This window comes from Gekko japonicus, unplaced genomic scaffold, assembly GCF_001447785.1.
Source record: "Gekko japonicus isolate JY-2015 unplaced genomic scaffold, Gekko_japonicus_V1.1 scaffold881, whole genome shotgun sequence".
Classification (NCBI taxonomy): domain Eukaryota; kingdom Metazoa; phylum Chordata; class Lepidosauria; order Squamata; family Gekkonidae; genus Gekko; species Gekko japonicus.
In genome coordinates this window covers 367,355-395,226 of record NW_015168675.1, presented here as the reverse complement: position 1 = coordinate 395,226, position 27,872 = coordinate 367,355, and the positions used below count along the sequence as shown (strand labels likewise).

At 46.6% G+C, this 27,872-nt stretch overlaps 1 protein-coding gene across 1 annotated transcript in view; it reads right to left on the bottom strand.

Moving 5' to 3' along the window:
- Positions 1-27,872, bottom strand: part of CFAP65 (cilia and flagella associated protein 65) — a 72,215-nt gene that overhangs the window by 43,729 nt on the left and 614 nt on the right. The window contains exons 2-11 of the mRNA XM_015415366.1: positions 27,706-27,869; positions 23,909-24,105; positions 21,908-22,053; positions 19,470-19,692; positions 18,064-18,329; positions 11,037-11,246; positions 10,220-10,573; positions 5,804-5,941; positions 3,855-4,100; positions 773-997 (exon numbers count right to left, since the gene is read on the bottom strand). Coding sequence (XP_015270852.1) covers positions 773-997; positions 3,855-4,100; positions 5,804-5,941; positions 10,220-10,573; positions 11,037-11,246; positions 18,064-18,329; positions 19,470-19,692; positions 21,908-22,053; positions 23,909-24,105; positions 27,706-27,869 — 2,169 coding nt within the window. The remainder of the gene's footprint in view (positions 1-772; positions 998-3,854; positions 4,101-5,803; positions 5,942-10,219; positions 10,574-11,036; positions 11,247-18,063; positions 18,330-19,469; positions 19,693-21,907; positions 22,054-23,908; positions 24,106-27,705; positions 27,870-27,872) is intronic.

Below are 27,872 nucleotides of genomic sequence, written 5' to 3'. Positions count from 1 at the left end.
CCAGGTCGGCCTTTTACCATCTTAGGCTGATTCGGCAGTTGGTTCCCTACCTCGACCGTGACGACCTGGCGACAGTGATCCATGCGACGGTCACCTCGAGATTAGACTACTGTAACGCTCTCTACATGGGGCTGCCTTTGTCACAAATCCAAAAGCTGCAGCTAGTGCAGAATGCTGCGGCCAGACTGTTGGTGGGTCTCCCTAGAGGGGAGCACATCCAGCCTGTGCTGAATGCACTGTACTGGCTGCCAATAGTGTACCGGGTTTGCTTCAAAGTGCTGGTTTTTACCTTTAAAGCCATATATGGCCAGGGTCCGACATACCTGAGGGACCACCTTTCCCCATATATACCCCAAAGAGCACTACGGTTCAGGGCACAACATCGCTTAGTGATCCCAGGCCCTAGGGAGGCCCGGCTTGCAGCAACCAGGGCCAGAGCCTATTCAGTGGCAGCTCCTACCTGGTGGAATGAACTCCCAGAGGAGATGAGGGCCCTGCGGGACCTTGTACAGTTCCGCAGGGCATGTAAGACGGAGCTCTTCCGCCAGGCTTTCGACTAGGAGCCGCCACTACCAACAACAACGAACTCGGCTGATAACTGGGAACGGAGCGGCCCTATGACGATCGCACTTCAGTGCCGCGGCAGATCAGTACCGTTGTACTGTATTTCCCACTGTCTGGAATTGTGTATAGTACCATCCTTGGCTGAAAATGTGTTACCATTCCATGTAACAGCTTCAAATTACTCAGTACAAACACTGTGTCTACTCACCAAAGCTTCATTGGGAAGAATAGTCCCTTCAGCAGGCCGGACAGACAGAAGCTTTTTGTCAGACTGCTGGATCTTCCACCTGAAGAACATGGGTAGCCGGGTGGAGTTCTTTATAGCAAAAGTACGTGAGGAAGAGAGACCCACACATGTGGGTTTGAAATAGAGGCTGCCATCATCTTCTAAGAGTAGAACAAGAGGTTCAGCATTGCTCTGGAGAATGATTTCCTGAAGAAGCAAACATCAACAGTAATCTTTAGCCAATGTGCTTCCAACCGTGGTGCTTCTACAAGGTTAAACTGAGCTGAACTCTAGGCTAGCAAAGACAGGCCTGAAATAGCCAGGACCAACGTAAGAATGCATATAAGGGCAAAATTACCAAAGTAAATTAATAATGGGATGGATCCAACCAGCTTTTTTCACCCATCTGACTTTTCCCAATTGTACCATTTCCATATGGGAATACTCATCTAGCATGTTTAAAAATATCTCTCCTTTATATATAATTGAGTAAGGGAGTGGAGAAAAATGTGCACCGTCAGCCATTGGCCCGGCAGCTGCCGCTCAAGGCTGCTGGCGTGCCATTGGCTGGGAGGCGGGAGGCAAACACTGCGAGTGGACGCCACTGCCAGGAGCTGGGGAAGGGAGGCTGCGAGGCCAGGCGACGGGGCTGGGCGGGGGGCGGCGCCAGGAGGATGCGGCAGCCCCGGAGAAGCGGAATGTCAGTGAGGGGGACGGCAGAGACCGGGGACAGCAGGTGAGGAGCTCATTCCTGAACGGCCGGCCGGTCCGCCTCACTCCACCACCTTCTTCGGTTGGGGGGCCTGCGCCGGGGCCGCATGGCCTCAGGGACGGGGGAGGCAGCCGCTGCGCCCGGGGACTGGTAGGCATGGCCCCCCTCCCGCCGCACCGACCACCGCCTCCATGCACCGCATGACGATGATCCAGCGTGGCCCGAGGCACTTGCCCTGGCCGTACACGTCTTCGCTCTCCTACCTCTCCACCGGTGAGAGGCAAAGTCCTTAAGTCAGGCGAGATTGTGGCCCCGCCAAGTGCAAGCCGTCTTTCTGGTGGCTGCACCGGCCTTCCCTCACATGGGGCAGCCTTTGCCGGTCAGGCTGCAGGCCCTGCATTGGAGGGGACTCCGCCGGCCCTGGGCGGGACCGGGCCCAGCCCCCTTGCCCCAAGCTGACAGCTCTCCCTAGGGCCCATTGCCTCCTCCTGCAACAGGCATTTCCCCTAGTGGGGCATAGAACAGCTGCTTAAACTAATGATGCATGAGAAAATGTTATTCTGCATTGTGGCTCAAAAAAGAGGGGGATGGGTTATATGCAGTTCCTTAGGAGAAGGTAGCAGTGTCCACTCTTACTGACCTGGCTGCCACCAATGAGAAATGGCTTTGAGGTTCAGGATGGGGTCTGGATACAGAGTGTGGGAACAAGTATGGAGACAGAAATACTATAGGAACACACACTCCTTGGATTTTATTAAACAGGCCTATCTATCCTAACTTGGTCTGACTTGCCCTGCTTTCAGGGGAGAAGAAGAAGAAGAGGAGGAGATTGGATTTATACCCCTCCTTCCACTACCCAAAGGTGTCTCAGAGCGGCTTACAAACTCCTTTCCCTTCCCCTCCCCACAACAGACACCCTTTGAGGTAGGTGGGGCTGAGAGAGCTCTGACAGAAACTGCTCTTTTTTCAAGAACAGCTCTTATCAGAACTATGGCTTGCCCAAGGTCATCCAGCCAGGTGCAAGTGGAGGAGTGGGGAATCAAAACCCAGTTCTCCCAGATTAGAGTCCGCGCACTTAACCACGACCCCAAACTGGAATGGTGCAATGTGATGGGTGGAGCTAGCTGTGTTTGCTGCTATATACTATAAACACGGAAGTCTAAGGGCACAGCACAGCCATGCACTATTAACACTATCCCTTTGGTCACAAACAGCAGAAACATGGGCTATTCTTTCTACAGTAGTGCCCTTATATTGTATACACTCTTTGCTTGCTTGCTTGCTTTTTTGTTTGTTTGTTGTGCTTCCCCTTTCATTCATTCTTTGACATTTCTGCTCACTTCCTCTCCAATACTGGAAAGCTCACCTACTCCTGGCCTCATTTTTAATGGTTGTGGAAATTCAAGCTGCAGTGTTAGAAGAGTCAACCAACAAATATATACACTGCAAAAACCTTTTGTATAAGTTAAAGTATTCTGTATGTTCCATCTTATAAAGTGCATTGTGTATCATTCATAATATTTTAAAACAGGTACATATTCATTACATGCAATATCAACAATAATAATCAGTTTGTATAATCTAATAGCTACCAGTCAATTTACATCCTTGAGAAAGACAGGAGCGCTCCGTCTATGAATGTCAGCTGCTTAATGGGCCTTTTGTAGGACCAGCAACAAACATCAATTTAAACTTCAATGTAACCACAAAAGGAAACTTCCCCCTTTAGAAGACTTTCAAGCCAGGAGAAGTGGGTGTACAATTCTAGAAACTCCCGTTGGGGTTGATTGTGTAAAAAGGAAGTTTTAGAATATTATGAATAATACACAATGCACTTTATAAGATGGAACATATAGAACACTTTAACTTATAAAAAAGGTTTTTGCAGTGTATATATTTGTTGTTTGACTCATTTTTAATGGGAACAATACGTTTGTTAGCTCTCCATAAATTATATGTCAGCTGCACATCGTACTATTGCCTTGTTGGGAGTGTTGCGTGATAGTTAAAATGTGGATGTGATACACCTTAGTTTTATATTTCTAATCAATATTTCACCCAAAATGGGTCTTTGGAATAAATCACTAAAAAAGTCAAACAGACAGATCTGTTTAAAATAAATGAGACTTTAAAAAAATCAATTACAACTGATTATTAAAATAGCTAGCTGAGAGATCACGTAATAAAGAAGATAAACTCAGAGAGAGCAGACAGCTAGTACCAGTATATCTGTCCCTCTTTCCTTCATGTTCTGCCTGGAATCTTTGCAAAGCTCTTTAAAGTGTGCTGTCAACTATCAAGAAAGAAAATGATGTGCCATCCTGGTAATACAATGAGTAAGTTTGCCCCCACCTTTGTGAATGATGGAGAAAAGTTGAGATGCAAGGACAAGCTATGCTGCTGTACAGAGGTTTCCTGTGGACAGGTTGAGAGGATGAGGATCTGGTGAGCTCCAGGTGCAATAAACCCAGAGTGAGGCTTGACCAAGACAGAAGGGCACTTCTCCAGGCTTATGTGGAAGCTTATGGGAGTGGTGCCTGTGTTGCAGAGTAGCATGCTGCAATAGGTGGTAGTTTTCTGGCATACTGGAGGAAAGACCTAGAAGGCAGAAAGGGGACTGGATTGAAAGAGTAGCCATCTGCATTAGCCTTAGCAATATGATTTATGAGAACTGTAACTCCTTCTGAAAATACAAACAAAGCAACTGATAACACAACATGGGTAACAGCAGGCTTACCATAAAGGGTCAGCTCTGCTAATTGGATAACTGTACTCTTATCTTCTAAATATTTGTCCTGTCCCTCCTCCAAGAAGTCCAGGGTGGTATGTATTGTTCTCCCTTCCCCCATTTTCTAATCACAACAACCCTAGGAGACAGGTTAGGCTGAGAGATAGTACAAGTGCGACTGGCTCACACACAGCAGAGTGGGGATATTAACTCAAGTCTCCTTGTCTAACCACCACTATACTATACTGGTTCTCTTTTGTAGACAGAGACAGACCCAAAATTAAAAGACCAAGCATGCACTGGTACTCATTGATTACATCCCCAGGTTGTTTATAGTCTACATCCATGTGAGCAGTAATTGTGGGGGGGTGAGTGGTTCAGAGGCTAAAGATTTTATTTATTTAAATTTTCACCCTTCCATCCTAACATAGGCAGTTTACAACAAAAGTTAGCAAAACAGTACAAAGAAGCACAGCCAACACTCTCATCATCATCATTATCATCAATAGAAGACACAGCAAATCAAAGAAGAAAAAACAATGGTGCACTGGGAAAAATATATATATTATGTTTTTTTTCCCTACACATATTATTATGACCCCTACACATTCTGCATGCTGCTTTGTCAGGGGATCTGTGAAACAATCTTTCTCGCAGGACATTCCCACCGTAATAATCTGCTTATTTTTCTCTGCTTTGACTCTAAATTGGTGTGCTCCCCCCTTTATACTCAGCAGAAAAAGCAGCCATAAAATCAATTTCAGCATTAGCAAAGTAATATTAACCATTCAATAAAACCACTCAATTCTTCCCCCTTGAAAGAATAACAGTTCATAATCAGAGAAACAATTCAAGTCCCTATAATTCAAACTGTCTCTTAAAAAGGGTTGTTTTCATGTGCTGTTCCCAGACAACTTAGGGCTTTAAAGGTCATCATCAGCACCTAGAACTGGGCCTGGATATTAACCGACAATCAGGCAGATTACAACAAAATAGGAGAAACATTATCCCAAGAACTAACAAAACAGGAATCACACAGAATCATACACACTTGCAATACAATGGAAATGGTGAGTGTTATCCATATGGAACCATAAGTGGGCCTCTACTGACCTCTGCTGTCATCAGGCCTGATACGGCACCAGCCAAGAAATGCTAATTCAGAACCTCAGGCTGGATTTCTCTCAAGTAAATGAGGAAAGAGAGCAAGAAACAAAAACAAAACCCAAAGCAAGCCTCTGAGTACATTTGCAAGTTTGCAGAAGTGGGAAGAAAGCCAACATGGTCAAATGGATAAAAAAGATTGCTTTTAACTCAGTATAACTCAGTTCATAACTGTGCCCAGTCTGTGCCAACAGATGTCCTTGAACACTGCATGATTTTTTAGAATAATTTTCCTTTTTGTTAACTGGAAACAGAGACTAATTTATCAAGACTGTGCCTGAACTAAAAGCCTGTAAAGTCCTTCTTCAAGAAATAAGTGAAAATTAGTGATGAATCCCTTCCACTCTGCAGTCAGATAGAGCTGGACTACAAATAAACCATCCCAAGGGAAGAAAGCCATATTGCTCACCTTGTGGTAGTCCAAAGTATACTGTGGGATGAAGTGTTCTTGCCCAGGTTCAAAAGTATGTCCACGCAAGCGGATGGTGAAGCTCCAGGATGGGCATATGGTGGTGGGCTCTTCAATATTGTTGTAGTTCCGCAACACCTATCAGCAATAAGAGATGGGGTAAGGCAAGACTTGTTGGATAAATAGGTTGCTTACCTGTAACTGATGATCTTCGAGTGGTGTGCAGTTACCTGTAACTGATTATCTTCGAGTGGTGTGCAGTACCACACATGGGTTGGGCGCCTGCGCACAACCTTGACCGGAGAAACGTCTAGAGCTTTGCCTCAGAAAGCTTTTGGCAGGCTCTCTTCCCGCCCTGGGGAGCAGGCACGTACTGTACATGCCTGGAGCGGGGGAGAGAGCCGCCTCCCACTCAATTCCTTCGACCACTACCGGTAAGTCCCATCAAGCCAAAGAAAGGTGAATAGGAGATGCCAGCAGTGGGGAAGGCTGGGGCGGGGGGGGTTGTGGTACTGCACAGATGACCACTCAAAGATCATCAGTTACAGGCAAGCAACCTGTTTACCTTCATCGTGGTCTCTGTACAGTACCAAAAGAGCTGATTACAAGAGCTGAACCAGTTGGAGGAGGAAGCTGGCAGTTGCAAGAGACACAAAGAATACTGGTTAAGACACAGCGTCATCGGCTGGAAAAAAACACCCACAGGTCCTACCTGGAGACGTAGCAGGATCAAGCGAAGAGAGATCGCAGTACCGACTGGCCGAAGGCAGCATCCCGTCGAGCTCAGATGTTGAGTGTGTAGTGGGTCACGAAGGGCGATGCCGAGGACCACGTAGCAGCTGCACAGACGTCCTCCAATGGGACACCAGCCAGGAAAGCGGTGGGTGTCGATACCACCCGTGTAGAATGGGCAGTGACAGAGGTAAGAATGGGTTGACGTGCAAGCTCATAGCCAAGGGCTATGGTGGAACTTGGACAAGCGTTGAGAGGAAATAGGTTCCCCGAGATGAGGGGGCCCATAGGCAAGGAACAGCCGAGGAGATTTACATATAAGTTGAGTCCAATGTAAATAGAAGGAGAGCGCTCTACGCACATCGAGGCAGTGGAGGGCTCTCTGAGGTGCATCAGTCGGATTTGGAAAGAATGAAGGTAAAACAGATGACTGGGACACATGAAAGGCAGAGACGACTTTAGGCAGGAAAGAAGGATCTGGCCTAAGGACGACCTTTTCCTTATGGAAAATTGTATAGGGGGGATCAGACCGAAAGGCAGCTAGTTCCCCTACTCTGCGCGCAGTAGTGATCGCTATAAGGAAGGCAGTTTTCCAGGAGAGTAACCTGAACTCAGCCATGGCCATGGGCTCGAATGGCTTAGACATCGGTTGAGTGAGAACCAGAGAGAGACTCCACGAAGGCACCAAAGGCTTCCTAGGGGGACAGAGGTGGAGGAGACCTTTGAGGAACGACTTGGTAAGGCGGTGGGAAAAAACCGTGGATCCCTGTTATCAAGGGATGGTAGGCCAAGATGGCCGCTAAATGGACCTTTAAAGACGAGTAGGCCAGGCCAGTATTCTTTAACGAGACGAGATAGGAAAAAATCTCACGAAGAGGCGACTGGAGAGGATCAAAGGACTGATCAGAGGCATACAACTGGAACTGCTTCCACTTTAGAGCATAAGTGGCACGGGTAGATGGCTTCCTGGCATTCAGAAGGACTTCAGACACTTCAGGCAGGAAGTCTAATGCAGGATCTTCCAGGCTGTTAATCGGAAGAACCCGGGATCGGGGTGGAGGACCTTTTCTCAAGCCTGAGAGAGGAGATCTGGAATGACAGGAAAGGATGGAATGTCTGGTTGGAGAGCCGAAGGAGATGCGAAAACCAGACTTGGCACGGCCACCATGGAGTGACTAGGATGCAGGACGTTACATCGGTCATAATCTTTCAAATGACCCTGGAGATCAATAGAAACGGAAGGAAGAAATAAAACAGGGTCCCCGTCCAGGTGTGGAGAAAGACATTTCTTCCCACTTCCGTAGAAAGGGGAAGAGTCGGGTCCAGACGGGAGGGGTGTAAGATGGAGGAGATGGGCAGGCTATCGAAGCGGTCAAACAGACTACTTGGGCTGCTGGGGTTTTTTAGGGGCCTGTTGGCGCACCCTATTAGGATAATGGGAGTCATAGGGCCTCTTTCTCCAATGGGAGGTGGGCGCAGGAGATGGCTGACATCTGGCATAATAAGGTTTCCTCGGACGGTATCAATGTCGATGTGTCAATGCCGAGACACCAAGGTTGCGAGCCTGTTTCCGACAATCATCGACAGCCTTTAAAGCTTCGTCAGTGGTAGAGTGGAAAAGACCTTCGCCACTGAAGGGGAGATTCTCAATTAGGAATTTCACATCGGGCTATAAAGAGGTACCTCTTAGCCAAGCATGACTACAGAGACCGATGGAGGAGACAAGAACGTTCAAGGAGCAAGTGACAGCATGACGGACTGAATTAATTTGTTGTTTCGAGATCGTGCAAATTTCTGATAAAGCTCCTGACAACGTTGGACGGTGCTCCTCCGGAACAAACTGTAAGACGGGATGGACCGCATTAGCCACATTAAAGGCATAGGCCAACAGATATGACAGGTAGGTGTCAATATGAAGATTCATAGAGGCGAAGGAATACAGTTTCCTCGCGATAACATCAATCTTGTGGCTTTCGCGATCGGGAGGCACAGAGTGACGGGCAGATTGCTTCGATTTCGAAGAAGATTGTACAGTCATGGAATTCGGTGGAGGCTGGCTGAAGAGAAACTTTCCCGAGCTCTCTTGAACCTTATAGAGACTGGGGAAATGGGAGATGAACCCATGCCTCCTTAAGTGTGGAGAGGTGGACCGGCAATAGAGGCAGGACCGTCGAAGGTGGGAGGTCACCCTGAACAAGCTTGTGAACGACATCAGTCACAGCCGGGGATTCAGTCGAACCTTGGACTTGAAGGGCGGATGCCAACCTGGTTACAAGCTCCAGATACGCTTTCGGGCCTTCAGTAGGTGAAATAGACTCTGAGGGTCGAAGGTCATCGTCGATGTGCGAAACATCGAGTTTGAGATCTGCTGATTCCGAGTTGTCAGAAATCGACATGGGAGATGAAGATCTCCACTATTGAGTGAGATCAGCTGGTATTGAGTCATCAACAGGGGGATGAAGCCCAGGTTCTGAGAGGGAACACTTAGGGGCATCTGTAGGCCTCGAGAGGTCAGGAGGCTGATCAGGGGCCACAGAACGGGCTGAAGTCACGGACCGAGATCATCTCGCACGATCTAAAGTGCGTGGGTGGTCATCACGTGCGAAGTGACGAAGGCGATCGTATCAGTGTCGATGAGGAATAGGAGACCTTGGATAATAATACGGATAGTAATCTGGTCGATCTCGTTAATCAGACCAGTATTCGTCATCAAAAGGCGATCCCGAAGGAGAGGGTGACTGGCGACGAATAAGACGCTTTCGATAATATCGAGATCGATGGCCAGCAGAATGCTCCCTGCCCTCCAAATGGTGGATCGGGGTACAGGAGTGTGGAGTCGGAGATCGAGAATACCGGTGACAAGACAAGTCCGGAAGAGATCTCGTAGATTGACACAGTGGAATAAGGCCAGAGGCTGAAGAGAGCATAGGTGTCGGAGGCCGCAAATTGGGCTTGTTAGGTACAACAGCCACAGCAGGGGTCGATGTTGTTAAACCAGTAATGGCGACTGGGTCGACAGCCGAAGTTGAAGCCGATGTCGAGGGCTTGACTTTCGATTTCGAGGAAGCCTTACCCTCAGGCTGTGTAGATTTTAACTTTGGTGCCTTCGAAGAGGATTCTGATTTTTTAGAAACAGTCAAAGCCATGGCAGGGCGCAAGTCTGCCTCTAAAAGCACAGCCCTAAGGCGAGTCTTCCTGTTACGTCGAGCTTGTCTAGTAAAACTAGCACAATGAATACAGGTATCGACTCTATGGGATACCCCGAGACAAAACAGGCACAAATCGTGACCGTCGTTTGAGGGAAGTTTAGCTGGGCAATAACGGCACAGTTTTAAAAACTTTGTTTTGCCCATACCTTCTCTACCCCACTCCCTATAAATATTTATTTCTGAAAAATATATATTCCTCCCTTCAGCCGTAGGCTTTCAACAGAAAGGGAAGACAACTGCCCTTCAGAAGAAATCCCAGGTTGATTGCTAGCTCCATTTTAAAACTAGTCCCTTTCTCAGTGGGGATGGATGATTCATGTCCTACTGAAGGCAACTCATACACACAGTGTCTCCGCCAGCCAGTCCCCCAGACCAAGCTGTGAACAATCTTTTTCTTGGCACCTTCACAATCAGTTATAAAAACCAAGTTGTAATTCCCATGCTATAAATGCCTTTGACATAGATTCCTACCTACCTTGTAGAAGGCAAACCCTTCTAGTTCTGCTGCATACAAAGAGTTGAGCTGAGGAGGCTGGAAAGTGATGCAGAAAGCCATGGATTTTAGAGGTGGGATGTCACAACTATCTGGGGCCACCTGGAAGGGACTCTCTGTCTTCTTTGTCCATTTGATAGTGATCTTTCCTTTTGTGCAATTGGTCAGGCAGAGAGGAAGTGGCTGTATATTTTGAAGCTTTGCGCAGCAGCCAAAATCAAACTCCTTGGTGCTCAGGTTGATGTGAGGAGGAAACACAGTGAGGTCATTGTTTACCCCATCATGGAAGTATTCAACCATGGGGTCAAGTAAAGGATATTCCTCAGGCGCCTTGCCCTCCAGCATCTAAAAACAAAGGAGAGATATCTCTGACTAGACTGAAGATATACTGAAGATAACTGACCAATCAGAATGGATGTGAGTTCATGTGACCCTGGCAAGTTTCTCTGGCTACTTTAGTAGAAAGTAAGAAATGAATAACAGAAGGATGCCCATCCACAAGAAAATCCATATCCCTATAGTATTTCGACCTTAAAAACTTTCCTGATTTCACATTGATGGGGGCCCATGAAGGATAAGAGGTAAGTTCAAAGCCCCACAATGTTTAGCAGCTTCATAGTAGTCATCCTTTAATGATAGTGCACTCAGAGTAAGCACATGGCTATCATACAATTGCAAAAACATCATAAGCAATTTGGGCCTCTCCAAGAGCACATCCATGGGGCACCAAGACAGTATTCATATTGGACATCCATAGTCATGGGAGCAGAACAGGGTAATCTTGGTCCCACTAACAGACATACTTCACCTCTGGTGGGAGTGTGAGGGCTCCATTTTCATCCAGCTGCAGTTTGCCTTCCCTCAGCATGGTACCCAAGACATCTGGTGGGTAAAAGGTCAGTCCTCGGGCCATATGCGTCCTGTATCTTGTAAGGTCCTTCAGTTTCAGAATTTCTGGTTTCATTGTGTCTGAGTGGCATGTTCCAAACAAATCTAGGAACAATGGCTCCTAAGAGGCATCAGAAAAACAAAGAGCTGTAGCTGTATGGGAGTAATTTTTCCAACTTAAATAACTCAACCATGTGGCTAAAGGACCAGCCAAAAATACAGCATCAGCATGTTGTCAGGATTGGGTGTACAATTCCATGGGAAAGATCTCTGTGATAAGCCACCATACATGTAGTTACATCATTTGAATGTTATACCAGCAATATAGAAGGTGTTTGTGGAAAAGCAGCTCTCATTTCACTAAGGTAGCATTTAAAGGGCTAATCACTGCACGATCATTCTAATTCTCATTTTCTGGATACACTTTTCAGATCTGGGACAGTATTTTTGTCAAAATGAGAAAGGCAGGGTGAAGCACTAAGTGCATTTGTTTTATTATTTTTATCCCAACTTTTCTCCAAGGATTGAAAACAACATGATAGAAGAAGAAGAAGAAGAGATTGGATTTATACCCCACCCTTCACTTGGAGTCTCAGAGCGGCTTACAAACTCCTTTCCCTTCCCCTCCCCACAACAGACACCCTGTGAGGTGGGTGGGGCTGAGAGAACTCTGACACAAACTGCTCTTTCAGGAAAAGCTGTGCCAGAGCTTGTGACTGACCCAAGGTCACATCAGCAGGTGCAAGTGGAGGAGTGGGGAATCAAACCCAGTTCTCCCAGATTAGAGTCCGCACACTTAACCACTACACCAAACTGATAGCCTTGTGAGGTTAACTAGGCTGAGAGATAAGACTTGGCCAAAGTCACCTAATGAGCTTCATAGCCAAGCTAGGATTTGAACACAAGTTTCCCATGTCCACAGGCCAAACTCTAGCTGGTGCACAATGCTAGTAGCTGTGCATGATCACAAACTACTACTTTAGAAGTAGGATAAGCTATTTTATCCAATCCTCATAGTATATGCAACCTAGGTATTTCAGCCGGCACTGGCTCTCAAAGTCAATTTGAACCATTACAAGAATAGCGATTTTACGCATTCTGGACAGCTGTCTTAGAATATACTGGTGTCTTGAAACAAAGACAATACAATTTATTTGTTTATTTACAAAATTTATATCTTGCCTTTCTGCTTTTATAAAGGCCACCAAGGGAGCTAACAATTTAAAATATACATGATAAAATCACATTTAAAAAGCATTAAAATCAATCCCCCATGACACACTATTAAAGCAAATTAAAAAGAGTTAAATACATAAAGACATAAAAACAGTAATTAAAACATTGGTTTAGGAAGGAGGGATCATTGAGGGAATACCAAACCAAACTAAAGAGTCTTCACCCTCTGGCAGAAAATGGCAACAGGACAGGACAGACAAATCTCCCTGGAGAGAGAGTTCCAGAGCTCTAATGCCATGACCGAGAAGGCCCTTCTCCTGGTTGCCACCTGCCTAATCTCAGAAGGCAGAATGACCCTTGGACACTTACCATGTGGGGTCCTTCTCCTCTGAGGAACGGAGGACATCTATGGGTGTTACCACCGTCCAATAGGGAGGCAGGAACTAAAACTCTTCCTCTTCCTGTCTGGCGTGTGGGACACCCCCTATCTTCAGTTTGGGTAACTCCGCAAAACATTAACAGCAAAAAAACCCTTCCTATCAACTGTAAGAACTCAGAAAGGTAACAAGAATAAAAGAACAATGCCATGAAAATGGAATATTATAACAGTAGAAGAACAAGGCAGAAAGTTGCAGCTATAGAGAAAAATAGCAGAAATGTAAGAACAAAGACGTAGGGAGGGCGAGATGTCCTCCTTTCCTCAGAGGAGAAGGACCCCTCACGGTAAGTGTCCAAGGGTCGTTCTCCCTCTGAGGCGGAGGACATCTATGGGCACTTCCAAAGCAGTGCTCACAGTCTGGGTGGGTCATCGTCTTCATCTGAAATCACATGCTGCAACACTCATTTGCCAAAATAATGAAACTGAAGCTCAAATACTTTGGCCACCAAATGAGAAGGGAGCACTCACTGGAGAAGACCCTGATGCTGGGAAAGATTGAAGGTCAAAGAAGACGGGGACAGCAAAGGATGAGATGGTTGGACAGTGTCATCGATGCAACGAACATGAAATTGAGCCAACTTCAGAGGACAGCGGAAGACAGGAGGGCCTGGCGGGAGCTGGTCCATGGGGTCGCGAAGAGTCGGACTCGACTGTGCGACTGAACAACAACAACAACAAAAGAGGTTCAACTTGTAATGTTTGACAGAGGTAGAAAGGGACGACCACATTGTGGCCTTGCATTCTTCTTCCACCGAAGCGTGCTTGGGAAAGGCTACATTGGTTGCGGTGCTCTGAACAGAGTGCGCTGTTATGCCCTGTGGTATGTCAAAACCTTGTGCCTTGTAGGCCTCCACAATGCAGGTCTTGATCGCCATACTAATGGCCGGCGGGGACATCTTTTGCCCCATGTTAGGGGGTGTGATGTTGATGAACAGAGCATCAGAGCATCTGATAGACTGAGTACGAATCAAATAAGCTTTAAGACACCTGCGCACGTCCATCTTGTGCCAGGAAGCCTCCTTGGGATGAGTCTGTGCTGGGCAGAAAGAGGGTAGACAGATCTCCTGTGTCCTGTGGAATATGGAGTGTACCTTCGGCAAAAAGGTCGGGTCCGTGCGTAATACAACTTTGTCTTTGTGAAAGACACAAAGCTCTGATTTAATCGACAAGGGTCCAAGCTCAGAAATTCTCCTGGCCGAGGTGACTGCCACGAGGAAAATAGTTTTCAAACAGAGCCATCACAAGGTAACGCCCCAAACTGGTTCAAACGGAGGAGAAGTCAATGCAGAGAGCACCGTGTGAAGTCGCCAAGTGGGGAAATGGTGAATCACAGGTGGACTCTTGAGAGAGGCCCCTCTTAGGTAGCGGCGAATGTCAGGATGGTCTGAGAGCTGCACCCCATCTACCAACGGTAAGACTGTTGTCAGAGCGGCTATCTGATTCCTAAGCGTGGCTGGCTTGAGGCCCGACGCTAAACCGTCTTGTAGGAATGCCAGGACCGCCTCCATCAGGGGGTGAAGAATATAGATAGTTTTCTGTCGTCCCCAATGCACGAAGGCCTTCCAAGCTGTGCTGTAGATTCTATTTGTTGATAGTTTTCGTGAAGCTAGCATGGTCGTTATGACATCCTGGGAGTAGTCTCTGTTCAAGAGAGTGTCCCGTTCAATACCCACACGGTTAAGCAGAGCCAGTCTGGATGCAGGTGCCATGCTGGTCCCTGCTGAAGCATGTCCAGCGAGTAAGTCTGAACGGACGAGAGGAGGCCATCTGAAGGAGTGTCAAGAACCACGGTCTCCTGGGCCAGTACGGGGCTACCACCAAGACCACCGCTCCTTGTTCCTTTTTTCTCCGAAGAAGCTTCGGAATCACTGGAATCGGAGGAAAAGCGTAAAGTAGACCCTTCGGCCACTGAAACGTCATGGCGTCCGTCGCCTCCGCTTGAGGATGAAACTATCTGGTCACAAACCGTGGTAACTGGTGGTTGTGAGGGCTCGTGAACAGATCCAGAATGGGAGTGCCGAACTCCCTCGTTAGTGACACAAAAAGATCCTTCTTCAGTGACCATTCCCCCAGTTGGATGGTTTCTCAACTCAGCCAGTCCGCTTGAACATTGGCTGTGCCTCTGATATGTTCGGCCCGAATTGATGTCAAGTGCTTCTCCACCCAGGTCAGGAGAACGACAGCTTCCCTGTGGAGTTTCGAGGACTTTGACCCTCCTTGTTTGTTTATATAAGTCTTGGCGGAGATGTTGTCCGTCCGGACAAGGAGGTGACATTGATGGAGCTGTTTTTTGAAGTTGAGTACCGCCAATCTGATCGGCCTCAATTCAAGTACGTTGATGGGAAGTCTCGATTCCTGTGCCAACCAGAGACCCTGGATCGGCTTGCCGTCCAATGTTGCACCCCACCAGCCTCTGAGACTGGCATCCGAAAACAGTTAAATCTGGCGTGGGATTAGGAAAGACTTCCCTTGACGCAGATTTTCGAATTTCGTCCACCACACCAGGCTTTCCATGACCGATAATGGGACGCTGAGGACAAGGTTCGCCTTTTCCATAATTTGAGTTTGGTACAGCAAGAGGAAGGACTGTAGTGGTCTGAGATGAAGACGTCCCCAACACAGAGTCTCGGTGTTGGACACGAGCAGACCTTGAAGCTTGGCCAAGGTCATCAATGTTGCAGAACTGTTCCGGATCACAGATTCTGCCAAAGTCCTGGTTCTGGCCATCTTTTCTGTGGGTAGAAAAAGGGAACACCATCTTGTGTCTATTATCATGCCAAGGTGCTCCAGGCGCTGAGATGGTACAAGAGAACACTTTGACAGGTTCACTAAGAATCCATGGGCACGTAAGTATTGGATTGTGGTGAGAGTGTCCTGAGTTAACTTCCTCCGCAAGTTGGAACGTACGAGAATATCGTCCAAGTACGGGTGGATGTGTACTCCCTATTCTCTGAGGTTCACTACGAGGTTTACCAGGATCTTCGTAAATACCCGCGGGGCCATAGAGAGTCTGAATGGGAGGGTTCGGAATTGAAAATGTTGTGTCCCCACGCAGAAACGCAGGTACTGGCAGTGGGAGTGAAGGATGGGCCCATGGAGGTATGCTTCTGTCAAGTCTATCAAAGTTAGAAACTCGTTTGGTTGAATGGCTTCCGTGATGGACCTCAGAGTCTCCATCCTGAAATGATGAAGCTTGATGAACCGGTTGCAGTATTTGAGATCCAGGATGGACCTCCAATCTCCGTTCTTCTTGGGGACAGTGAAAAATATAGAGTACACTCCCCTGCCCCGTTGTGGAATGGGCACCGGTTCCACCGCTCTGATGTCGATCAGATGTTGGATTGTATTCTGTGTGATCCTCCTCTTTTGACGATTTTGGCGAATAGGCGAAATCAGGAAACGTTCCGGTGGGTAACTTTCAAATTCGGTGGAATATCCTTGAGATATAATGTCTAAGGACCAGGCGTAGCATATCAGGCATAGCATACAGTCTCTTAACAATTTGAGGAAACTGGCCATTGGTTTAGCCCATTCTGCCCGCATTTGTCTCTCAAAATACTCTGGGAGAGGTTAAACGTTGAGCGTGGAAGCATGTTTGGGAAAGAATTCCTGCATGCCTTCCGTACTGGACTTAGACAATCTGGGTCTAGTTTGTGTGTCCCTAGTAGGGCTATCATGAAGCTGGAGGGCAGCCACTGTTTTTGACAATAAGTACTGATAATCCTCCATCTTAAAGAGGTGGGTGGATGGCTCTGGCACAAATATCTCCTTCCTCATCAGAGAGGAATTCTCTGTCTTCCCTGGGCTCTGTGTCAGGATCAATAAGAAGCTTCCCCCCCCCCCAGTTTGGGTCTGCATCACCACTCCTTTCTAGAGGTCTTTTCTGAGCAGCCTTAGTTGGCCAATGTCTGCCATGAGCCATAAAAGTAGGAGCCCTTCTAGGCGAGGGGGGAGGGGAGGAGGATTCAGAGCCAGGTCTCATGGGAGTAAAGGCAGGAGGGCGACTAAGGGTGAACATTTCATCCCTGACCGCCTGCCGCATTAGCCCCAGCAAGTCAACAGGCACGTTAGTATACATTTGTACGTTACCAATCAGAAGAGAACCAGCTGGGGCAGGCAGAGCCTGAACGCGAAGCAAACAGCCTGCAGCAAAATCTCCCGGCAGGGGGTTGTCAATGTCGTGTTGAAAGGCCACTCCAGAGCTGAGGAGACTCCCAGCCTGGTTTCCCGCTGAAATCGCACTGTGGGGGGATTACTGGCGCCTGGCCCATAGGTGGCCGAGCCGTCGTCAGGCCACTGCTCCGAAGTGTGAGACTTCTTGCCGTTCTTCTGTGGCGCTAAGACCAACGCATCGCCGGCAGCACATCCAAGCCGTAGAGGCATGCCGGTGCCGGTACGTCCCTGGGAGATCCAATAAGTGCAACAGCCGCTGCGCAGTCTTCAGTGTCCAGAAATTTGTCTTGGTTCTCGTTCTCCATGAGGAGAGAGTCTCTCTTTCTACACAGAAAGGGGCGCCCGGGAGATCAAAGTCCTGTTGCCGCGGTGCTGGCTATTAAATAAGGATCTCCCAAGGCCAGCACAAGTCATCCACCAGGGTGACCAAGGCTGTTTCAGTCCTTTAACCAGGCCTAGACCCAGACTGGAAGGGGTCTAAATTATTTGTCTCGTGCAGCAAAGCTTGGAGTTATCCAGACACTTCAAGAAAGCCCTTTCCAAGAAAGCTGTTTGCACTACTGTTTTTCTGCTACCACTATGAACTGAACATACAGCAAAATGCTTTGTGGCGGCTGGATGACCATCTTTCAGGTATGCTGTAGGGCTCTCTTTCGGCTCTGCTCCTGCAGAGTGCATGGGGTTGGACTAGATCACCTGCAAGGTCCCTTCCAACTCTAACATTCTATGATTCTATATGCCCTGCCCCTGTAGATATGCCCTGTTCCTCTATTCCAAAAGCTGCCTAGAGGCCTGCAAGTCTAATCTCCCTAATTGAGGACAGGGTGATGAATTGAAATCAAATACCTCTGCTCACAAAACAGCCAAGAGCTGGGGAGGACGGTGAAATAGAGCAGGGCTCAAAGACTAAATACAACCTGCAGAGATGTAGAGCTTGCTGCTCAGATCAAAACAGGTGTTTTGTCAGGCTGACATGCTATGTAAAAGAAAGCATTAAGACGGCAGGAATTATGCTGTGTAAGCATGGCAGCCAGTCAAAAGACATGATCCTGTTCCCCTGATGGGATACTTCTCAAACACCACATTTTTGACAGCGGGAAATACAACCAAGAGCAACACTTCAGTGGAAGACGGAACCCAGTACTCTTACCTGGTGATGCACAAGGCAAACCACTCTTCGGTAATAAATCATTGGATAGGTGGGCTGGAAGGTCACCTTCAGTGTAATAGTGGACATCCCAGCCAATATCCCACATGGGTAGTCAACATAAAAGATACTCTGCCCGCAGTCAATGTCAAATTGATAATAGGCTGGGACATCAGAAGTATTGGTGATATTTAAGGTCTGAGTTAAGCTCTCCCCCAGGGTAATGCAGCTGAAGTAGACAAAAGGATGCTGAAGAGAAACTCCAGGACCTGTAATGACAGACGAGGCAATTTTCACACTGTGACCTGGATGGCCCAGGCTAGCCCGATCTTGTCAGATCTCAGAAGCTAAGCAGGGCCGGCCCTGCCTGGTACTTGGTTGGGAGACCTCCAAGGAATACCAGGGAATGCTCCCTCTAAGCTGTGGAGTCTTGTGAGCAAAAATTCTACTTGGTGAGCTCCTGGCATTAAAGTTGTGAGCGAGCGATTTGGTTACCACATAAATTAGTTTGCTCTGTAGCCCCTCCTTCCTGAGCGAAGTCAAAAATGTGTGAGCCGGAGGCTAAGCAACTGTGAGCTAGCTCACACTAGCTCAGCTTAGAGGGAACACTGGTCCTGACACAGAGGCAGGCGATGGCAAACCACCTCTGAATGCCTCTTACTACAGGGTCACCATAAAATAGCTTTGACTTGATAGCAAAAGAAAAATAGCACATGTTGCTGCTGACACTGGGAATGCAATGTGCTCATATACTAGTGGTTCCTGTCTTTTTCTTACTCTGAATTTGATTGTTATGCTTACAGCTGTAAAAGCGATTGCTCTTGATCACCTTTTTCCTTGGGTATTCAGCAGTACTCCCAAATATTGCTACAGACACATTCTCATTCATACAATATCAAAGACCCATACTGCTTCTGGGGAGGGCAGGATACAAGTCCAATAAAATAAAATAAATAAAAGAATCCCTTCCACTGACTAATGAGAGGAAGAGTCAGCTTTCTTCTGCAAAGAATGCAAAAAAAAATTTTGTTGCTGGAAATGGATACTAGAATTGGGCTATAGTGCCACAAATCATAGGAAGTGACCTGCAGGCCAGCAGCAATAAAATGTTGAAAATAGCAAAAGTAGAAAACAGTATGAATCCAAACAAAATGGTCTCTAGCTGTAATTTACTACATTCCATGGAGAATTTAAAAGGCCTATTAATCATTAATTGTGGAATACATGTAGCACATACACATAGTTGAACTTTCCATGCAAAATTTCATATACATACCCTGGCCATAGTCCAGTATTCAGAAAGATTCTACAACCTACCTCTGCAGGGATCAGTAGAAACAAGAGAGAAATACCAGTAGGTATGTCTTAATACAGCGTGGAGAATCAAAAGGGTTCTCAGTGTCTTGTACCTTTGCATGATCCTGTCAGCTTCAGGACAGAATGTGTCACATTCCCAGCAGGTGCAACTGTGAAATAGTCCACACTGTTCATACCCACAATCCTTGGGCTGAAATGAAAGGGGACGAGAAACTTCCCAGCAGCTGAGACGGTGGCTTGGGTGACATCACAAGAGAAGTCACAATCACGAAGCATTAATTCCTTTGATCTTTCAATCCGGAATGGAGCATTAACCTACCAAGAACCAAACAGGGTTACATCCTTCTCTTTGAGGAGAGAAAAGCCTGCCCTGCATCTTGTAGCTTAGGTCAGCAGAATCTGAGCCAAAGGAACATTTGGGAGATTCCTATGCAATCCAGCCCTACCAGCAGATGGCGCAGCCGTACTGCCGGGGGCCGCCTTTGACTCCATTGAAGGAGGAAGGGGAGACATGTATCCTGGTCAGCTACGTGACCCGCTAGGGGGGCAGAGCCAGTGCCTTAACAGCCGGATCCGCCCCCGGTCAACCAGTTCTTGCGAAGAGCTTGGCTGGGCAGTAGTCCGTTGCTACCCCACAACAGACACCCTGTGAGGTAGGTGGGGCTCAGAGAGCTCTTGACAGAAACTGCTCTTTTTTCAAGAACAGCTCTTATCAGAGCTACAGCTTGCCCAAGGTCATCCCGCCAGGTGCAAGTGGAGGAGTGGGGAATCAAACCCAGTTCTCCCAGATTAGAGTCCGCGCACTTAACCACGACACCAAACTGGCATCCAGAGTCATGCCCAGACTCCTGATGTCAAATGCTGGTGTTAGGGGCACTCCGTCAAGAGTCAGGAGTTTGCAACCCAACTGTGGCTCCCCCCACCCAGCCACAGAATCTCTGTTTTACCAGGATTCAGTTTCAACCAGGTATGCTTTAACCACCCTACCACAGCCTCAAAACCCTTGGCTAAATTCACGGGAACGGTGTCTGGTTGGCCACCCATCATCATAAATAGCTGGGTTTCATCAGCACACTGATGACATCCCAGCCTGAAACTCCACGCCAGCTGGGTGAGGGGGTGCATATATGGCAGGTTCAACAGCAAGTAAATCTCCACACACGTTTCCAGGGAAACGTTATGCTTTATTAGACTACAGGTCTGTTACCATGTCCACAGGTTTATTGTTAGGAATGACAATAGGGCGGAAACATCCCTACATATAGCAGGATGAGGCAAATGGCTAAGCAAATGAAATCTGAGCGCGCACGTGGGAATTCTCCCGGTGGGAGGTTATATAATAAGCGGGAGAGTCTCAGTGCCCCATGAGAGCCGAAAGATTCACACCAGCGGTGGAACGCAAGCCCTCCCTCTGTCACAAGGTCAGACAGATAACTCAGTCTGGCAGCACTGGTTCTCACGGTCTCCCTATCGCTGTTTACAGCAAGCGGGCAGAGCAGCGAGCAAGCTATGAAGCATGCGCCGTGGCGCCAGGGCCAGAGAAGGGAGCAAGCAAAACATGGCAGACTTCAGGAAGCTGTTGGACATAGAATAGGGTTTACCATGGAAATACGTCCATGAAGCAGAATAAATTATTGGTCTGACCCATGGAGTACCTATCTTTTGCAATCTGGCAAATACACCTATTATAAACATGTGTCTTGGAGACCGAAAGTCCACCAAGTAACCACTAATTAATTTCTAGTGAGCTACCCAACACCTGTTGATTGCTGAAATATTTACAAAGCATGTTGGACTAAATTCAGGATCACTTGACACAGATTCATTATGTCTTAACTGTAAATGCATCCTGAGAATGCATATTGACTGGTAGTTAACTAACTGGTAGTTAACTAATAAAAGAAAAAAGGAGACCATGCAACACTGAAGCTATCCCACCCATGCTTTATAGTACTTTACAGCACTTCACAGCACTCCCTAACATGCTCCTCTGAAAAAATGGCTGAATCCACTATACCAGGTTTTGGGATTCAACGGCACAAAGACACATTTTCATGGGTGATTGGCACCGGCAATGCATCACTGTCTGAAATTTGATCAGTGGGGGAATTACAAGACAGTGTCTGGAATAAGCACAACTAGGGGGGGGGGGGGGGTGTCATGCAAGAAAAAAGAATCCATGTGGCTTCAAAAATAAGCTCACAAAATGATTATGATAATTGGCCCTGAGTTGGTTATGGAAATGTACTTAACACATGAACTGTACAAATCATGGAGAGCCTGTGATGCAATCCAGATAAATCTACCTTATACCATATCCCCAACATCTAATTTTTCAATACATGCCAAGATTTTACTGCACCACTACCATAAAATTATTGGAATCTTCTGGGTAAATATTAGTATGCTATATGTACAGATGACACAGAACTTGGACATGTATTCTTTAATACGTGCTTATACATGTGAATAATCTCTTGGTCAAACTCAGTAATAAAACTGTAATAATTCAGTAATAAAATTCATGTACCACAGACATATTGCAGATCTCCACATATCTTTCCACAGTGCTACCAACAGCAACAGAGCCAAAGCAGAGCACATCCCAGAAATGTCTATGCCCAGTTTCTTCACATGAGTCTCCTGGTACTTTCACCAGCAGATGGGGATATTTGGCTGGAAAAAAAAGAATATTAAAAAACAAGATTGGGTTTTAATGGTTTTAATTATTGGGTTTTAATGTTTATTATTGTTTAAATTACTAACTTGTTTAATTTTAATCATATGTATAGTACTGTTTTTGTGATGTTATCTGCCCTGAGCCCACTTGCCGGATGGGGGGGGGGGCTATAAATACAAATAAATAAATAAATAGACTACTGGAGCTTCCTACGCTGAAAGTACATGAAAATTCAGGTTGCATCAAAAAGTGGTTGACCAAGATCTGGGTCAACACCTTGAATAATGAGAGTAGTCTTAAATTGGAATAGCCAGATAGGATTATCCAAAGCAAAACATCTACTACAGACATGGTCCAGCCATGTCCAAGCAACTTGGGGTGGAAAATGCCACAAGTCATTGCTAACTTATGGCAACCCCATAGGTTTTTTAAGGTGACATGGGCACAGATGATTTACCATTGTGTATCTCTGTGTAGTAACCCCAGACTTCCTTGGTGGTCTCCCATCCAAGTACTAACCAGGGCTAACCCTGCTTAGCTTCCAAGATCTGATGGGCTAGATTTCCCAGTATGTGTTACTGATTGCAATCCTACTGATCCATGTATGTGTTACTGATTGCAGTGTACACAAATAGTGGGTTTGTCTTTGTATGATTGATTAAAATGCACACATCCTCTCTTCCTCATCTTCCTGAAGATGCAAGCAAAGCAACTCTATGCCCCTCTGTAACATTTGCTGTGTTCCTGTCTTTGTGGAGGGTTCAAGCAAAACATCTGTCTCTATACCACCTCTGTAACTCCATCTGTTTTCCCAAAGGTGTAAGTAAAATGTCTACCTTTTTTCCTCTTTGCAACATCATCTGCTTTTCTGGGAATGCTAAATGTTAACCTCTTCCTGTTACGCCTTCCTGCCTGTCTTCCTTACAACACCAAATGTAAGTCACTGCCCACTGCATAACACCTCTCTTTGCCTACTGTGTGGTGTTGTCTGCCTTCCTGGCATGGCCAAATTCTCTTTCTCGTGTATAATCTTGTCCAGTTTCTGGAGATGCTAAATGTTTTAATGTCTTCCCATTCTGCCATGTAAGAATGCCTACAGAGGTACAAACTCCTGTCCGTGTTTCATGGTGACCGATTTCCCACAAGCTGCATCTCCGTGCTCGCTCTTCCCTTTGCCTCGATCATACGTGTCAATTTCACACAATGTGCTGCGCAGCTGCATTTTGCCCCGCAGCTTCGCCCAATTTCCCCTGTGTCTACTCAACTGTCAAAAAACAGGATGGAGTAGACGCGGGGGAAGTTGGGCGAAGCTGCTGGGCAAAATGCAGCTGCGCAGCACGTGGTGTGAAATTGACACGTACGATGGGGCAAAGGGAAGAGTGAGCGCGGAGCAGCAGCTTGTGGGAAATCAGTCAGTGACTGAAGAAGAAGAGGAGGAGGAGGAGACTGGATTTATACCCCACCCTTCACTACCTGAAGGAGTCTCAGAGCGGCTTACAAACTCCTTCCCCTTCCCCTCCCCACAACAGACACCCTGTAAGGTAGTTGGGGCTCAGAGAGCTCTGACAGAAACTGCTCTTTTTCAAGAACAGCTGTGCCAGAACTATGGCTTGCCCAAGGTCATCCAGCCAGGTGCAAGTGAAGAAGTGGGGAATCAAACCCGGTTCTCCCAGATTAGAGTCCATGCACTGAACCACTACACCAAACTGGCTCTCAATAAATAAATAACTTTCTAGATGCTATCGAGTCCAGTTTCTTCTAGATTCACAAGCCTTTATTTTGCCTACAAAACTAAGATCCTTTTCTCTCTTCTCTCCCATACCCTTGCTTTCAGAGTCTACACATCCTCACCAACAGCTGTCAATCTCATGGACTTCTGCTCCTGAGTTTCTCCAAAGCTGCATGTTGCTGACACATCATGCACCAGAGCTGCATGAGGTTGAAAGGTCACCTTTATTGAGTACTCTTCACCTGGATCCAACATGCCACGAGAAGGAATAAAGCTGAAAGGTGTTGACACCTCCCAGCTAAAGCATGTAGATACATCCCTGGAAGAAACAGAATCATGCTGTAAGCTAAAGGTTCTCCAACATGGAAACTGAGTATGTGAATCAGAAAAGTATGTGGAAATGGGATAACTCGGTCTCCTCTTACACATGAAACTACAAATACTGAAGATGGTACATGTCATGCCATCAGATTCCTTACTAAAAAGACAATGTGGTGTATACAGAGAATCCTCCCACACCTCTGAGCATCTGCTCCTAGCCCAAAGCAGACTGAACTGATCATCCAGGTCTAACAATCAGAGACAGCTGTCCCTGCAGCATTCTACTAAACTCAACCGTAGATGTTGGCCTGAATCTGCAAGTACGACATTTTGTTTGGCTCCTCAATCCTTTATCTTCCCTTTGTTCTCCAGTTACTTGACTTTCAGTCATACTTTCTTTGTCCATTACTTCCAATACCTTGTAACTTTTAGCCCTTGGTATTTTCCCTTTTACTCTCTACTGTTCTTTAAAATCTTTCAGCCATTCAGAATTCCATCCTTCCCTGCATTTGCATTCCCCTCTTTCATCTTTTTGTCCATGTGATTCCTGTTTCTTCATTGACACCAGTTATCAGCACTGAGGGACCTATCCTGTGGAGTTCCACAGGGCACAAACCTATCCCTGTGCTATCCAACCCCTATGTAAAGCCCTTAGGACAAATCTTTCATAGTTGGGAGGTTGGCTGTCATCAATATGCTGACAATACACAGCTCTGTATCTCCTTATCCAAACATCCTGGTGATGTGGTAAAGGTCCTGGATCACTGCCTGTCTGCTGTGCTTAAATGGCTGAGAGTGAACAAACTGAAAATAAATCCTGACAAGACTGAGGTAATGCTAGTTGGGAAGGCTTGAAGGACCTTTGATGGTGTTCAGCTGATCCTCACTGACCTGGTTAAGAGTCAGGGGCTGCACGGGACCCAGGATTATTGTTAAAGAAGCAATTTAATGCAGCTGTAAAAATGCTTTCTTCCAACTCAGTTTAGCCCAGAAGGTGGCTCCCCTACCTTGACATGGCTGATCTGCCCATTTGGTCCACACCATGGTGACATCGAGGTTAGACTACTGTACTGCACTCTATGTAGGTCTCCCCTCACTCAAAGACTAATTCCGCAAAAGCAGTTGTTTCACCCTTGGTCTCCCACTTACCCTGGCTGTACTGCTCAATTTCCCTCTATATGCAGCACAGCCGCATTTTGACCCACATCTCCCCCCCCCCCGATTTCCCCTGCGCCTTCTTGATCCTTATTTTTTAGGATCAAGAAGACGTGGGGGAAATTGGGGGGAGATGCGGGTCAAAATACAGCTGCGCAGCAAATAGTGGGAAATTGAGCAGTACAACCAGGGGAAACAGGAGACTGAGGGCGGAACAACTGCTCTTGTGGAATCGGTGAAAGTAAACTCAGAGACTACAGGTGATGCAGAAGGCCATAGCTCAGGTATTGTCAAGAGCTAGGTGGAACACATATATTAATCCTATTCCACAGTCATTCCACTAGCTGTCCATCAGTTACTGGGTTCAGCTCAAGGTACTGGATATCACATGCAAGGCTGTTCATGGCCTTGGACCCTCATAGCTGCAGGACACCTCTCCAACTGTGGTCCACCATGACAGCTTTGTTCATCTAAGTGGGATCTTCTGAAGGTGCCACATTACAAATGGGCAAGATCAACAACTTGTGCATTTGTACATGTGCATTTTCTGTTGCTGACCCCACCTTATGGAATGGTCTGCCTGATGAGCTTAGGAAGTCTCCCGCTCTCCTGGCTAACTATGCAGTACTGAATTATTCAGGAGCGCATCCTTACACAGGTACTGGGTGGGGGGTGTTTGCCATCAAGTTGCAGCCAACCCCGTAGGGTTTTCAAGACAAGAGGCATTCATTAGTGATTTGTCAATGCCTGCCTCTGCATCGCAACCCTGGACTTCCTCAATGGTCTCGCATCCAAGTACTAACCAGGACTGACTCTGCTTGGCTTCTGAGATCTAATGAGATCAGGCTAGCCTGTGCTATACTATAACAGAATGGTTCAGAAAGAGGCTTTAAAGAAGGGGAAAGGGGTGTGGACTATATCACTGTGTACTGTATATACTATCTACTGCGTAATTTCCGCATTGTTCAACATGTCATGGTAATACCTATACTTTGTTTCAGATTTTTGCAATCCTAATTTTATTATGTTCCATTCTGTTGATTGTATTGACTTACACTGTGTAATTTGACTTGAGTCTCAGTGAGAAAAGTAGTCTATAAATAAATAATAAAAATATCAAGGATCACTGAAAACTCCTATTTTAAAATTATATGATAGAATCTTCAACTGTTCACCACTAGAATAGTAACATTTCTTGAAAAAAATCCAATTTCCTTTCTAGAACTATGGCTCTCTCATTTCTCCATTTCAAAATATCTAGGATGAAACATCCTCCTATTATCTAATTGCATCCGTCCATTTCTTTCAAAACCCAATTATGATAGGCTGATATTTTATACTTAGCGTATGTATATCCCTTGAGTATTCAAATGCTTTAACTGTAATATCTCTATAAAACTTACAACAATCATGCAAGGAATATTGGTATTATTCCCATAATGCAGATGGAGGGAGGCTTGAGGCTGTGAGACAGTAGTTTGTCTGAGTGCCACTTAGAGAATTCATAGCAAGATCTGAACAGGGGCCTTACTGGTTCACAGCTAAGATTCTCACAGTGCAATCCTACGTAGGGCACTCCAAACCCACTGAAATCAATGGGCTTGGGCTGAAACAGCTCTGCACAGGATTGCTTGATCATTCTCTGAGCTAGGAAAATAAGATATAATTAAATGAAAGCTTAAAGACCTGTTCACTCTGAGGAGGAGTCCAGTAGCACCTTGAAGACCAACAAAATTTATTCCAGCATAAACTTTCATGAGTCAGAGCTTGCTTCATGAGATGCATCAGCTCTGAGTCCCAAACACTTATGGAATAAATGTTATTACTCTAAGGTACCACTGGACTCCTACTTTATTCCAGTAGCACCTTGAAGACCAACAAAATTTATTCATTTCGTAGAAAAAGAGCTAGGGGAACTCATTAGCATAACTCATTAGCATATGCCACACCCCCTGACATCAGGGGCCCGGCTGTGGACCTGCAAGGCCAGCGGGAGTGCGAGGAAGCCCCGCCAAGGCCCTCCCGGCCTCAGGCAGGCAGGGGTGGGGAGAGGCGGGGAGGGAGCAACTTACCCTCCCTCTTCTCCTGCCTCCTCCTGGCTGAATGAGGGCTGGAAGCAGGGCGGCCGGAAGCAGGGGGCGGGGCTTCGTCATGTGCCCCGCCCCCCTGCACCTCACCCGGGGGAACTGCGTTCCCCCGCGTTCCCCCCCGAAATGACCTCTGGGGCTATCCATCTGGAATTAAGTTCACTATAGAAATTCTCAAAACCCTGTTTACAATTTCCTACAGCATCAAGATTGAATGTAATTTCAAGCAATTACGAGTGTTCTGTGTCTTAACTACAATGCTGAATCTTTAATAGCAACTGTGAATATAATAGGCCAGCAAACAGGTCCTACAACGAATTCAAACATTTTTGAAGAAAAAGAACAAAAACACTCACCCATCATTGTGCAGGATAAACGAAGCCCATGTACAGTCATAGACAGCACAGGGAGGGAGCTGAATGCTGTCTGGGAAGTGCAAGCTGAAGCGTGGCAGCTTAGCACACAATGCAACAGAGAATTCTCCCTCTGGTTTTTCAAAGAGGATGCTATCTTCATACTCCTT